The sequence below is a fragment of the Centruroides sculpturatus genome, unplaced genomic scaffold (genome assembly GCF_000671375.1).
Source record: "Centruroides sculpturatus isolate CEXI.00-Female unplaced genomic scaffold, Cexi_2.0 scaffold754, whole genome shotgun sequence".
Lineage (NCBI taxonomy): Eukaryota > Metazoa > Arthropoda > Arachnida > Scorpiones > Buthidae > Centruroides > Centruroides sculpturatus.
The window spans coordinates 216,940-231,257 of NW_019384868.1; the positions used below are offsets into that span (position 1 = coordinate 216,940).

Consider the following 14,318-nt stretch of genomic DNA (forward strand, 5'->3'; position numbering starts at 1 on the left):
AAAAAAAACACAATATTTTTATAATAAATAAATATTTTATTGAATTATATATCGACCATTTTGGTCAAATACCTGTTGTCATCATTTCTGGTAGTAGCATGATTTCACATTCATAAAAGTTTTGATCATTGCTTACAAAAAACTGATCCAAGTGATTTTTGACATTGTCATTTCAAGTCTTACAGTTAAAAAAAATTTGTATAGACCGGAACAAGTAATAATCTGAGTGTGCTCCATCTGGCGGATATGGTTGGTGTGATAAGTGTGATAGCACATCCCATCTAAGTTATAACAGTTTCTGATGAGTTACCAAACTTGTGTGAAATTTGACATTATCGTGGTAAAACACTACACCTGTTTTGTTGATCAATTCTGGCTGTCTTTTCTGTTTGATGATATTACTCGATAGCAGCTCACTTTCAAATCAATTGTTAAATTGTCTGGTAAAAGCTCCAAAAAAAATTTTCTTAAAATCCCACCAAAGAGAGCATCTCTCTTTAAGAACATGTGGAACCCATATATCAAGCTTTGAAATGAAACCAATTTGTTTCAAGTAATCATAAACATTTAATTTGACAAATTTAATCTCTTAGTGATTTCACGTGTTGTTATTCGGCAGTTTGCTGCAATCAGTGCCTTTATGTTGTTTTCATTGGCTTCAACTGGCCATCCAGAATGTGGTGCATCTTCAATATTGAAATTGCCAGAACAAAATTTTGTAAACCAGTTTTGGCACTGTCCTTCTGTCAATACATCATCTCCATACATATCACACAATTTTTTTCTCGCTTGAACAGCATTTCTCCCTTTTCAGTAATAAAAGAGCAAAATATATATTCCATATTTGATGGGACACAAAAGATAAAAATTTCATAAAATCAAACAAAATTTTTTACAAATAAGCCTTAAAATGTTAGCTGTCAAAATATATAATGATAATGAGGTTTAGAATGAAAATGGTGGGAAAAATATGACTAATTTGTCTAGTGGTAAAAAAACAAAATTACTTTCCGAACAACCCAATAGTTTAATTTATGATATTATTTATAAGAATAAAAAGTAATGGATAGTAATATGAAAATTGAATTAAATTATTATAGAAATATCATAAAAATATTATAAATATAAAAATTAATTATATTAATTAATTATAAATTATAAATATAAAAAAATTAATTTATATTAGAATTATGAGAAGCAACTTTTTTGCAAAGTGGTACTCAGGAAATTAAAAAATTATCAGTTTGATCATTACTATTAATTTCCAAATAATTAAATTTGGTTTACTGAAATTCTTTTTAAATATCTAAAAATCTTAATTTTATTGTATCCCGTATATTTATTTTATAGTGTTTGAATAAAAATTTCTTTGTTCAAAAAAGTCATGTAATATTGCTATATGTTGTTCTCTCGTCATCAGTGGTCAGGAAAATGAGGAATTCATTTAAATATGAATCTTGAATAAATGTTTTTCAACATACATTTTCACCGTTTTGTGATCTTCCATCTTAAGTTAAGCTTTTTATTAGTAATAACAATGACAGATTTTTTTAATCGCAATAGAAAATTACTAATTTTGTTTTTTTCTACAGTACTTGATTTTCAATGAATTGATTTAAGAGTTAAATTAATATTGCTGTATTAATTTTTTCATATTGAAAAATAAATATTTATCAATATGAAATTTTTCTCACTTGCTAGAAACTTCATTAACTAATGATATAATTTAGTGTAAACTAAATTATATCATTAGTTAATTAAGTTTCTAGCAAAAATAATATAGCAATATTAATTTAACTCTTAAATCAATTCATTGAAAATCAAGTACTGTAGAAAAAAACAAAATAGATAATTTATTTTATATATATATATGTACATATATTTATTTATATTTTGCTTATCTAATATTATGATATATGATTTTAAATTTATAAACCAGTGCTGTTTTAATGAATTTGTAAGTTATATATGATATGTAATATTTTAACATAGTTTGTTATATTCATTTTTTTATGTTAAATTATATAATTACACAGTTTAATATTATTATGTTGAAAATATTAGTAAGCAAATTATGTATGTGGAAGCATGATGTATTGAACTTGACTTAAACTATAGATTAAAAAAGCTGGCAATGTTATTGCTGGACTTTCTCAGCATTCTTTGTTTTCCTTTTCATCCCTAATAATTACTACCATTAAGTCTTCAGATGTACATAAAATTACTAATAAAAATGATTACTTGTAAAATCATTTAACTATTTTAAAAATATTACTCTCTCTCTCTCTCCACCTCTTCAAAATATAAAGATCTTTGTCTTACTTTGATGAAAATTATGATTAATAACACAAAAACATATTTATCTCAAAAAATTTCATTAAAAAAATTTATTTATATTTTCATTCCTGACCTAGAGTTGGGGGTTGGGAAAATATTAATTTCTTAAAATTTTGTTAATACTGTATATACATATTTTTCAATATGAAAAAAATTATAACTCAATTGTTTTATTCTATCAAAAGTTATAAAAAACATCAAAAGATGTTAATGTTGGGAGTGCGGATAATTTTCAGAATAAATAAATTTTATTTTTTTGATAAAATCAAAATTTATGAATAAAAACAAGTATACAACTTGATTTTTCAAGTTTTTACCTTTTATTTCAGAATCAATGTCTTGTCTCTGTTTTACAGGCCTTGGAGTCACTCACTTTTCTCACTTGTACTCACTTTTTTGAAGTATCTTCACTTTTCTCACCTTTTAGGTCATTTTCTCACTTTTCTCACTTTTTTGGTCATTTCCATGGTGCTCAATTAAGATGTGGGACCAATCAAAAATAATTTTAAAGTCAAACAATCTGCCAAATTATTGAACTATTAGACTAGAATTTTCTGGAAGAAAATCTCGGCCCTGAGCGAGACTCAAAATCANTGTTATATTCATTTTTTTATGTTAAATTATATAATTACACAGTTTAATATTATTATGTTGAAAATATTAGTAAGCAAATTATGTATGTGGAAGCATGATGTATTGAACTTGACTTAAACTATAGATTAAAAAAGCTGGCAATGTTATTGCTGGACTTTCTCAGCATTCTTTGTTTTCCTTTTCATCCCTAATAATTACTACCATTAAGTCTTCAGATGTACATAAAATTACTAATAAAAATGATTACTTGTAAAATCATTTAACTATTTTAAAAATATTACTCTCTCTCTCTCTCCACCTCTTCAAAATATAAAGATCTTTGTCTTACTTTGATGAAAATTATGATTAATAACACAAAAACATATTTATCTCAAAAAATTTCATTAAAAAAATTTATTTATATTTTCATTCCTGACCTAGAGTTGGGGGTTGGGAAAATATTAATTTCTTAAAATTTTGTTAATACTGTATATACATATTTTTCAATATGAAAAAAATTATAACTCAATTGTTTTATTCTATCAAAAGTTATAAAAAACATCAAAAGATGTTAATGTTGGGAGTGCGGATAATTTTCAGAATAAATAAATTTTATTTTTTTGATAAAATCAAAATTTATGAATAAAAACAAGTATACAACTTGATTTTTCAAGTTTTTACCTTTTATTTCAGAATCAATGTCTTGTCTCTGTTTTACAGGCCTTGGAGTCACTCACTTTTCTCACTTGTACTCACTTTTTTGAAGTATCTTCACTTTTCTCACCTTTTAGGTCATTTTCTCACTTTTCTCACTTTTTTGGTCATTTCCATGGTGCTCAATTAAGATGTGGGACCAATCAAAAATAATTTTAAAGTCAAACAATCTGCCAAATTATTGAACTATTAGACTAGAATTTTCTGGAAGAAAATCTCGGCCCTGAGCGAGACTCAAAATCACAACTTCCGCTTAGTGTTGTTTGGTTATAGGAAACAAAAATTCCTTTCATGTATGTAAAGAGCTAAAATTGAGCCAATATCAATTAAAGTTATGTACTCATGCCATATTGTCATTAGCCAAAATCTAGTTCTTCAGAGTTGCATTTCTATCTATGGGGATTAAAAATAAGTATTTTAATTAAGCATCCCTACGTTTTTGGCTGTTTTCTAAGAAAAATACCTTTGTAGGGAAAAACACACTATGCCGAGGGATTAATTGCTCAAGCTGACAACACTGCTGCCGCTTCTAAATTTAAAATATATTATAATTTTTTTATTTATAATTTGAAATCGTGTTTTGTAATTTCTTTGTTGCTCAAACACTATTAAGTGTGAAAAATTTAAACACTTGGCATTTTTTCATCTTTATTTAGTTGAATATTTATTTAGTTATTTAGTATCAACTGAATAAAGATGAAAAAAATGCCAAGTGTTTAAATTTGTCACACTTAATAGTGTTTGAGCAACAATATATTATAATTATTAAAATTAACACGAGAAAGTGGTGTAACCTCCTACCTCTAGACAAATTATTTCGTTTCTGACCATTTAATTATTCTTGTTATAGCCCAATAATTTGGCAAACCATTTGGTTTTAATTAATAATTGGGTTATGGAGTTGTTGTTTACAAGAATGTTTTTTTACTTTATTTATCTTTATTCTATTTAACTCAAGTTTATGAAATTATTTAAAATTATTTTAATGATTTCTTAGCATATTGTTAACATTTAATCACATCTATATATTCCTAAATGTATGTGCAAATTGACTACAAGTATAATTATTTAGTGTAGTAATTTTTATTTTCATAAAATGTGTGATTACTTTATTTGTGAAATATCCATTTTTTTTTTAAATTTCTTTTCTTGTGCTGATTATAAATGTGCATTAATTGAGACTAAAAAAGTAAATGAAAATGTAAATTCATATTTACACATGGAATCTTTTAATTTATTTGGTAAATTTTAATTAATCGTCACCACACCGCACATGCACCATCTAAAATGGTTGGAGGAGAAGAAAATTTTTAGAGCATACGATACATCCACTTGTATTAATTCAAGAGATGAAATCGGCCTTTCCATGGCATGGCAAAACCTACTACATACAGATTAACAGCGAAATATTATTTATTAAAAATAAGATAAAAAATAAAAACAGAAGGTACTGGGGAACATGTGAGAACAGTATTAAATTATGTATCACAATCGCACGTTTTTAAATATCATAATAATATCTTTCTCTCTTGAATTTGGACGTTCATCGTTAACTTCGATCACGTTCAAACATGTCATGTGACGAAATAAGGAACAATCCGAACGATTCAAACTCGACAGAATTCGTATTTTTTCAAATTTCGTTTTTGGTGTTTGATCCAGCGGTTTCACCTGAAGAAGAGCCCAGAAGGGGTTATGAAAACGTTCGTCGTGAAAAAAAGTATTCAATTCACATCGGTTATAGGTTCAAGTACGTAATATTTATTTTATACAATCCGGTGTGCAGTAGATATTATATAATTATTAAGTGATGCCGACTAATTCATACTGTAAGATCGTCATCAGCTTTACTAAGGCTAGAGCGAAGCTGGATTTTTTAATGAAATGCAAGAGATTACGTGTGTTCCCTATGACCATATTTCGCATTCGCCTACCACCAGGAAACGAACATGGTTTGTCACACTTAGTGTGACAAACCATGTTCGTTTCCTGCATTTACCACTATTTACGCACCAAGCCATTTACGCACTAAAGTTAGATAGATGTTATATAAATTTTAAGTGTTGTAAAAAGTAAAACACGTGATTGCTGGCAGGAAAAATTTTCACACGCTTCCCAAAAGGTTAACAATGTTGTAACGATGTTGCTTTTTATTCATCTGCAGGAAAAAGTTCCTTATTATTTATGAAACCATTATTAAAACCTTGTTATACTTATACTATTTAAAATCTGTTTATTTCAGATTTATTAATTTATTTTGAAATCAATATTTACACGTCTCAAAGTATCAAAAAATAAACAATTTCTGATCATGATAGATGTCCCAGTGTAGCTAAATTAGTGAAATCAGCATTGACCCTCTCTTATGGCAATGCTGATGTGGAACGGGGATTTTCAATTTCACGCGGCGTACTTCCTCCTGATAGAGCATCACTGCCAGAAAGAGTGCTTAAACCAGAAAAAAGTAGAAGAAAGTGAAATACATGCAACAGGCCAAGTTTTGTTAAAAGCAGCAAAAAAAAAACAAAAAAAAAAAAAACTGGGAGAAGGCCATTAACAGCAAGAACATGAATGAAGTACAGGAAGCACATGTAATGCTTGTTAGTGTTAAAAGTGTTCAAAAGCAAAAGGAACTAAAAAAGGAAGGAAGCTGAAAACATCCAGAATAATCAGAATGAAAGAACATCATTTTTCATTACCGATTATTTACAGATGCCAAATACTTTTAAGTATTTATAGTTTAATGGAAATACAGTAGCTTCTTGTTATATTGCGCTAGTCGGAAGACAAAGAAAAAAAGCTCAATATAACCGAGTACTACTAAATTCTGGGCTTATACTAGACAGATTATACATGCTATGCAATCTCTATCCTCTATTTTTTCATCAGCAAGTGTTTTTGATATAAAATAAGCTTAGTTTTTCAATACTGAACTTTATTCTTGGTTATATCGTATTAATCGACGTTTACATAAACATCGATACCACCAATGCACATTTAGCATTGTTTCTTTAACAATGACATGTAAAGACAAACACTATCGATATAAAAACAAAATATCAGTTACAATTTTATTACATAGTACAGTATTATACAGTATTTAATAAGCGATTTATTTTCACAATAAATCGCTTATTAAAAATTTGTGTAATATGTTTTTCAGTAAAAATTATAAATGCTGTTATTGAAAATTTTTAAAAATAAATATGGAACATATAATAGAACCAAGAAAATTTATAAAATTACAGAGAGGAAAAATCTTCTAAAAAGCAAAATAAAGTTACTACTGTATAAAAACTTTCCATTCAGAATTAAAGAAATCTTTTCCTTACACAGTATAGTGAATTCGAAATTTTACACCTTCATGTGAATTGACCTGTCAATTCACATAAAGGTGTAAAATTTTGAATTCACAGAAACTTGTAAATGAGGAGACTAAAACTAACAAATAAGCAATTTTTAATATCAAAAGACAATTATTTAAAACAAATAACAATTGATATGTCTACCTGTTTTGCATATTTAGATCTTGATGAATTTGTTGTTTCACCTTCAGTGGTAGTTTCAAGGACAATGGTAGAAATACTGTATTTTGTTGCAAATAGAAATTCAATGGCAATTGGTATTTTAAAATTTGGAGGACCAAAAAAATGCGATTTATCCGAATCCGCGATATAATGGAATGGCTACTGTATTACAGTAATATACAGAAATGTTTAAAATGTATTTAACCATAACAGAATAAAAAGAGAAAAAAACAACTTTTACTGCTATTTTGTTGAGTTTTCCTTCCATGTTTTCACTNGAATGGCTACTGTATTACAGTAATATACAGAAATGTTTAAAATGTATTTAACCATAACAGAATAAAAAGAGAAAAAAACAACTTTTACTGCTATTTTGTTGAGTTTTCCTTCCATGTTTTCACTTTGTTTTGTCACTATTACACTCACTTTTTACTCACTGTTTCTGTATTTTAACTCACTTTTCTTGCTTTTTCAGAGGGAAAATGGCACTCTGAGATCTGGTTTTATCATGTTTGAGATATTACTATAGAAAAATATTTGCTTAATAAACACAAAAATACATCAGAACAAAATTCAAATTCTATGTGCCATCTGTTATGAGATTTTGTTAAAAAACTTTTTGTGTTATTAAAATTATTATAAAATGGCAAAGAGCTTAATTTTGAAGGTTGAGATGAGTTTTATAAAAAAAAATGTAAATGCTAATATTGAATAAAATCTTCATTAAGTCTAACTCCACTTGAGATATGACATATGACCCTCTCTATCTTCATCGACTTTTAACCTCCAAAATTTAATAGACCAATGCTCCTAATACACAAACCTCCCTGCAAAATTTCAGAAATTTTGACAAAAGCCACAGGAGTTATTAAGCTTCAAAGTAGGTGAACGAAACTGTTACCCCTAAACACAAATAAAGTATGCTTGTAATTAAAAACTTATTGTCAGCACGGTTTTAAACAAACAGCTGATACACAAAGTAGCAGAAGAATAGATGATAAATAATAACTTTCTCTTGAGAATAGCTATTGGTTTTTGTTGAAAGAAATCTGTAATTTTTTATTGTACTAAATGTGTAATCAAATATTTTTTTTTTTTTTAACTTCTGAACTATATCACAACATTTCAATATGCTATTTGGCACATCATTTTATTTTACCAGAAAATGATATGTCATGTTATTTGCATACAAAAAAATTGTAATCTTGACTTCACTTTTAAAGTATTAGATAAAGTCAAGATTACTATTTAGGATGATGGTGTACAGTAATTAATGACAAGGAGCTGACCTAGCAATTATGCTGTCCTAGACAAACTAGTTATTTTTCACCTCTTTTTTAAATACAGGCATAATGTAAAATGTAAAAAACCCAGTTAAATTCATGATTGTAGGGCAGGTTGAAATTAGTTTAGATTTTTCTCTCGTTTTCAGCTTATAAACATGTTTATTGTTTCAATTTTTTATGCTCTTTTTCAAACAAAGAAAGATATAATATTAATATTATTTTATAAAATAATAAGTGAAGGCTAGGACCTCTCATATTGAATTACTTAATTATTTTCTAAAATTAAAATAATCAATTATCTGAAATTAAGAATGTTTTGTTGTAGGGTTGCAGTTTGAAAAAATTGTAGACCTATAAATTTCCACTGTCATCCTTCTGTGTCTGTATGTCTTTCTTAATCTCAAGAATGGAATTAGATGAAACACAAGACCAGATACAGAAACCTAGAGCAGGAGACCCTGATTATAAAATCTTCTGGTTTGCACTAGAAGTCATGTTATTTTAATTCAAAATAATTCCCCTGAAAGATGTTAGATAGATGACTGGCATGACTCTTTTGCTAACAGGAAAAGTATGATTATTTTTATTTTCTTCAGCCAGTTTTGCTGCCCCTAGCAATCTGTCTCCCTGGACAGCCACCCACCTTGCCCACTCTTGCATCATCCCCTGGTAATGATCCTACACTACAAACTAAATTGACAATAATGATTAAAATTTGTGTTGCAGATAAATATTGAAATGGTATCTGTTGACAATGAAAGATGATTAATTTATATTTTTAAGAATTTTGTTATAATGATAATTTTTTTATATACAGGGATGAAATTTTTATGATGATAAATTGAAATATTTTTACATTAAGATACATAATAAATTGACAAGGACTTAAAATAAATTCATTATAATAATGGTTTTGTTATACTAGTGTTTGTTACAATATATCATCTATATTTTACTATATAGATGATAAATTTTACAATTATTTGTAATAATTTATACTACTTTTTTTAATTTTATTATGGTAGAAACATCAGAAATTAATATTTTGTATCATTGTGTTTATTTATATTTAAATATTTTATATAGGAATTTATGTGATGTAAAGCAGAATGGTAAATTGAATACAGAACAGTTTGCTTTAGCAATGTATTTAGTTAATAAAAAGTTACAAGGTGGAGAAATTCCTACTAGCCTTACATCAGATATGATTCCTCCAACTCTTAGACCAAAACCTGGTTCTGATGCAATACATGTAAGTAAAAAGTTTATAAATAAAATTAACAAGTTAAAGTAAAATTTTAATACAATATTACTAAGCAATTATTTGTTATCTATTCTATATTTAATTGGTTAAAAATTTAAACTCTGAAAAAATTATTGTAATAGTTAAAACTAATTTTAATCATGATTAATCAGCATATCAACAGAATATATTTATTAATAAAATATTCAGTTTCTGATATAGGAAAAAAAATGCAATGTAATGTTTTTTACATGTTTATAAAATAAAAGTAATCAGCTTTATTAACAGTTATAATAACCTAATTTCTTTGTGATAAAATATTGTAAATACATTTAAAATTAGAATATAAATGTTGTAATCATTCTACATAGTGTTGGTGGTATTTTATGTATATTTGAATCTAAGAAAATGGATTTTTCATCAGGAACATTTACAAATGAAAAATGATCATGCTGAAGTCTCTTCTTTTTTTGCTAATTTTCTATTATTTTTCAATTTGTTGGTAATTAATTATTTTTTATTAATTTATTTTAAATTATTTTAATATATATTTTGTACTTTAATTTTGAGTTTCAATTTAAAAAAATTAAACTTACAGACCTAGTTAAATATATTAAAATTCTGTTATTTTAAGAAATATTTTCTATTAATCTGTTTATTTTTTCTTTTTGATATTATTTAAATTCTTGTATTTTGTTTCAATTCTAATAATAATAATAACTCTCCCGTGGTCACCACCTGGTTGTGGTGGGAGAGCCCAGAAATTTTACTGATCCATAGGGCAATGCAGGCTGGTTGATAAGTTCCTGGTAGGGACACCCATGCTAGTAAGGTCTATGGGGAGAAATGAAGCTAAGAGTGACCACACCCACATTATGTGGAGATATTTATCATGGTAGTAACCAGATCTAAATATGATACCAGCTTGGATATTGCCTGGGTTAACAAGGTCCACGTTCGTGGGTTAGGCAGAGGCTCATGTTCGAAAAATAGGCCACAGTCTCCCTTGGTTACTGGTGGTGAAAGCAGCACTGGCCCAAGCATGGCTACTACAATGCCCTCAACAGATGTGAGGAATCAACCTAGCCTTGGTGTTTCTGTGGCAATGCATCCACAGACCACAAAGGCTGGAAAACCATGCCAACGGATGAAATGGACAACAGAAATGAACGAGTTTATCATCTGTACTTACTACACAATCACAAGACTCGAAACAAACATGACAGCATACAGACAACAACTACACCATAGATTCACACAACAATATCGTCACCTCACTGTCACCGAACAAAGGGTTGTCGATCAAAAAAGAACAATTATACACAACAACCTTATTCCACAAACAACACTTGAACTTATCAAAAAAAGGTTGCTGATCAAATACATCAACAGACAGAAACATTTAACATTAGTAATGAAGATCATGTAACCTGTCAGGATAATCCAGCAACAAGCATTGATAATAGTGCACATACAACAACTACAACTAATGATACTACAGGCACTTCCTCATCTATCACTGATAGACATAGAATTAGTTAATACGCTCTCACTTATATTTCAGGAAACACTCACTAAATATACAGGTACAGATTCCACACAAAGACCATGAATACCAAAAATGAACATGTCAAAGGTAGTAGGAAAAACACTAAATTATGTAAACGCTCACTTACTACTAAACTACATTCATTCAATTTCTACACTCTCAGACAATCATACATTAGTTTATGCTGGGGCAGTCACAGTAGTAATACACCATGGACTGAAAATACAATCATAGACAGATACATAAAAAACACAATTCTATCACAAACCTGCCTGGCAGAGAAGAATAGAAACACAAATAAATGACATTAGACATCAATTAGGCAGGCTGACACAATATACTAAAAACAACATAACACCCAAATTAGGGTGTTAAACCTAGAAAACAACTCAAAAGCATTTTCAAGAAAATCAAAACACACACAAAACACAAACATCACAACACACACATTACAGAATACATTGATACACTAAAACAGAAACTTGCAGCCAAAACATGTACACAATGAAAACAACAAAATAAGTTATTTACAAACAATGAAAAAAACTTTTACAGACAAATTAGTACCAAAACAAACACTGATACACAGCACAGTGGCATACCAACAGAAGAAGAACTCACAACTTATTGGTCTTCTCTTTGGTCCAATGCTGTTACACACATTGCTGATGCAGGCTGGATCGAGGAGGAGAACAGAAATTTGCACAACATACCAACTATGCCCTGTGCTGAAATAAACGTACATGACATCCGCTACACTGTGAACAGAATAGACAACTGGAAGACACCTGGTGTAGATAACATTCACAATTTCTGGTACAAAAAGTTTACATCACTGCACCAGGAACTAGCTAAACATCTAATACACATCATCATCAATCCACAAGACATGCCAAAATTTCTTACTCAGGGCATCACCTACATGAAACCTAAAAACAACAAAACTACAGACCCCACACAATATAGACCAATTACATGTCTTCCAACACTACAAATTATTGACATCCTGTATCGCAAACAAAATATACAAACATGTTGAAGAACACGACATTCTTATGGAACAACAAAAAGGTTGCTGTAGAAATCACAGGGGATGCAAAGAACAGTTACTCATAGATTCAGTCATTCTACGGCAAGCATACAAACAACACAGAAACATACACATGGCATATATAGACTACAGACTACAGAAAAGCATTCAACAGTGTTTCACACAGTTGGCTGCTACATATTCTACACATGTACAAAATACAGCCATCACTTGTTGCATTCTTCCAAAACACTATGCAGCATTGGAGAACAACACTACATCTCAGAGTTAGTAACACTACCATACAAACAAACAAAATATTCATTAGGCGAGGAATTTTTCAAGGAGATTCCTTGAGTCCTCTCTGGTTCTGCCTAGCCCTGAACCCATTATCCAACATGTTAAACAACACACAATATGGCTACAATATCAGACATGAAAAAACAACAGTTTACGCTGTCACATCTTATGTACAATACATGGACGACATAAAACTTTATGCATCCACACAGAAACAACTTCAGCAGCTCCTACAAATCACACACTCATATAACAAGGACATACAAATAGAGTTTGGCTTAGAAAAATGCAAAAAACTTCACATAGAAAAAGGAATCCTGAAGAAAGAAGATTTTGCACTTGGAAGTGGAGATGTTGTAGAACTCGCCCTCTTCCATGGATTCAATAAGTATTTAGGATTCCAACAGGCCAAACTAATGGAACATACACAAATAAAGCAAAGATTAATTAAAGAATACCAAAGTATGTTAAATGCTATTCTCAGAACACAGTTAAATGCAAAACACACAGTTAAAACATTAAACACATATGTCGTCCCAGTACTTACATACTCTTTTGGAGTTATACATTGGACTCACACAGATCTTGAGTAACTCCAAAGGAAAACAAGAACAACACTTACTAAGCATAAACAACAACATCCTAAACCTGCCACAGAAAGATTAACCCTTCCACGTAAAGATGGCGGATGTGGCCTGATTGACATTATAAACCTTATTACGAACAAATATAGTCAGTGCGAGAGTTTTTCTATAGGAAACAAGAAACATCACAGTTACATAAAGCAGTAACTCTAGCAGACTCAAATAACACACCATTAAACTTACACTCACATCATACAGACATGACACAACATATAAAAAGCATAGACACCATCAAGCAATTGTGGGCTCAAAAGGCCTCCATGGTAGGCATTCTTATGACCTGGCCCAGGATTTTGTTGACAAAACTGTGTCAAACAGCTGGTTAGATTGGGGATGCCTCTTTGGGGAGACGGAAGGATTCATGATTGCCATACAGGATCAGGTCATAAATACTAAAAACTACAGAAAATACATACTCAAAGATACAACACTCACAAATGACACATGCAGAAAATGTCATATCATGCCAGAAACTATACAACACGTCACTTCTGGTTGCAAGCTCTTGGCACAGACAGATTATTTACACAGACATAGTCAAGTAGCAAATATAATACACCAAGAGTTTGCAAAGAAACATAACTTGGTAGACATTCACGAACCATACTACAAGTATATTCCACAGACAGTATTGGAAAACAACACGCACAAAATGTACTACGACAGAGCCATAATCACAGATAAAACAATTTACCACAACAGACCAGACATCACACTCATTGACAAACACAATAAAATCACATACATTATAGACATAGCCATTCCAAATCACAATGTACAAAACACAGGGACTGAAAAAATTAGCAAGTACACAGAACTCGCCCAGGAAATAAGGCATCTGTGGAGGATGGATAGGGTAGTTATTGTACCTGTTGTTCTCTCCTGTACAGGTGTGATACCACACACACTACACAAAAGCCTGGGAACATTACAATTGAGTAGAAATACATACATCACACTACAGAAGGCCACTATATTGAATACATGCCACATTGTTAGGAAATTCCTGAATACAGACACACACACTGACACACTTCTTTAATTTTAGTTTTGTTTTGGTTGCTATGCCTTGACTTTGGTCTGGCATAGTACACAGCCACCGGTGTCAACCGAGT

At 29.7% G+C, this 14,318-nt stretch overlaps 1 protein-coding gene across 1 annotated transcript in view; it reads left to right on the forward strand.

The window, feature by feature from the left end:
* Positions 1–14,318, forward strand: part of LOC111630799 (epidermal growth factor receptor substrate 15-like 1) — a 127,229-nt gene that overhangs the window by 52,666 nt on the left and 60,245 nt on the right. Inside the window, exons 10-11 of the mRNA XM_023374958.1 lie at positions 5,943–6,088; positions 9,520–9,689. Coding sequence (XP_023230726.1) covers positions 5,943–6,088; positions 9,520–9,689 — 316 coding nt within the window. The remainder of the gene's footprint in view (positions 1–5,942; positions 6,089–9,519; positions 9,690–14,318) is intronic.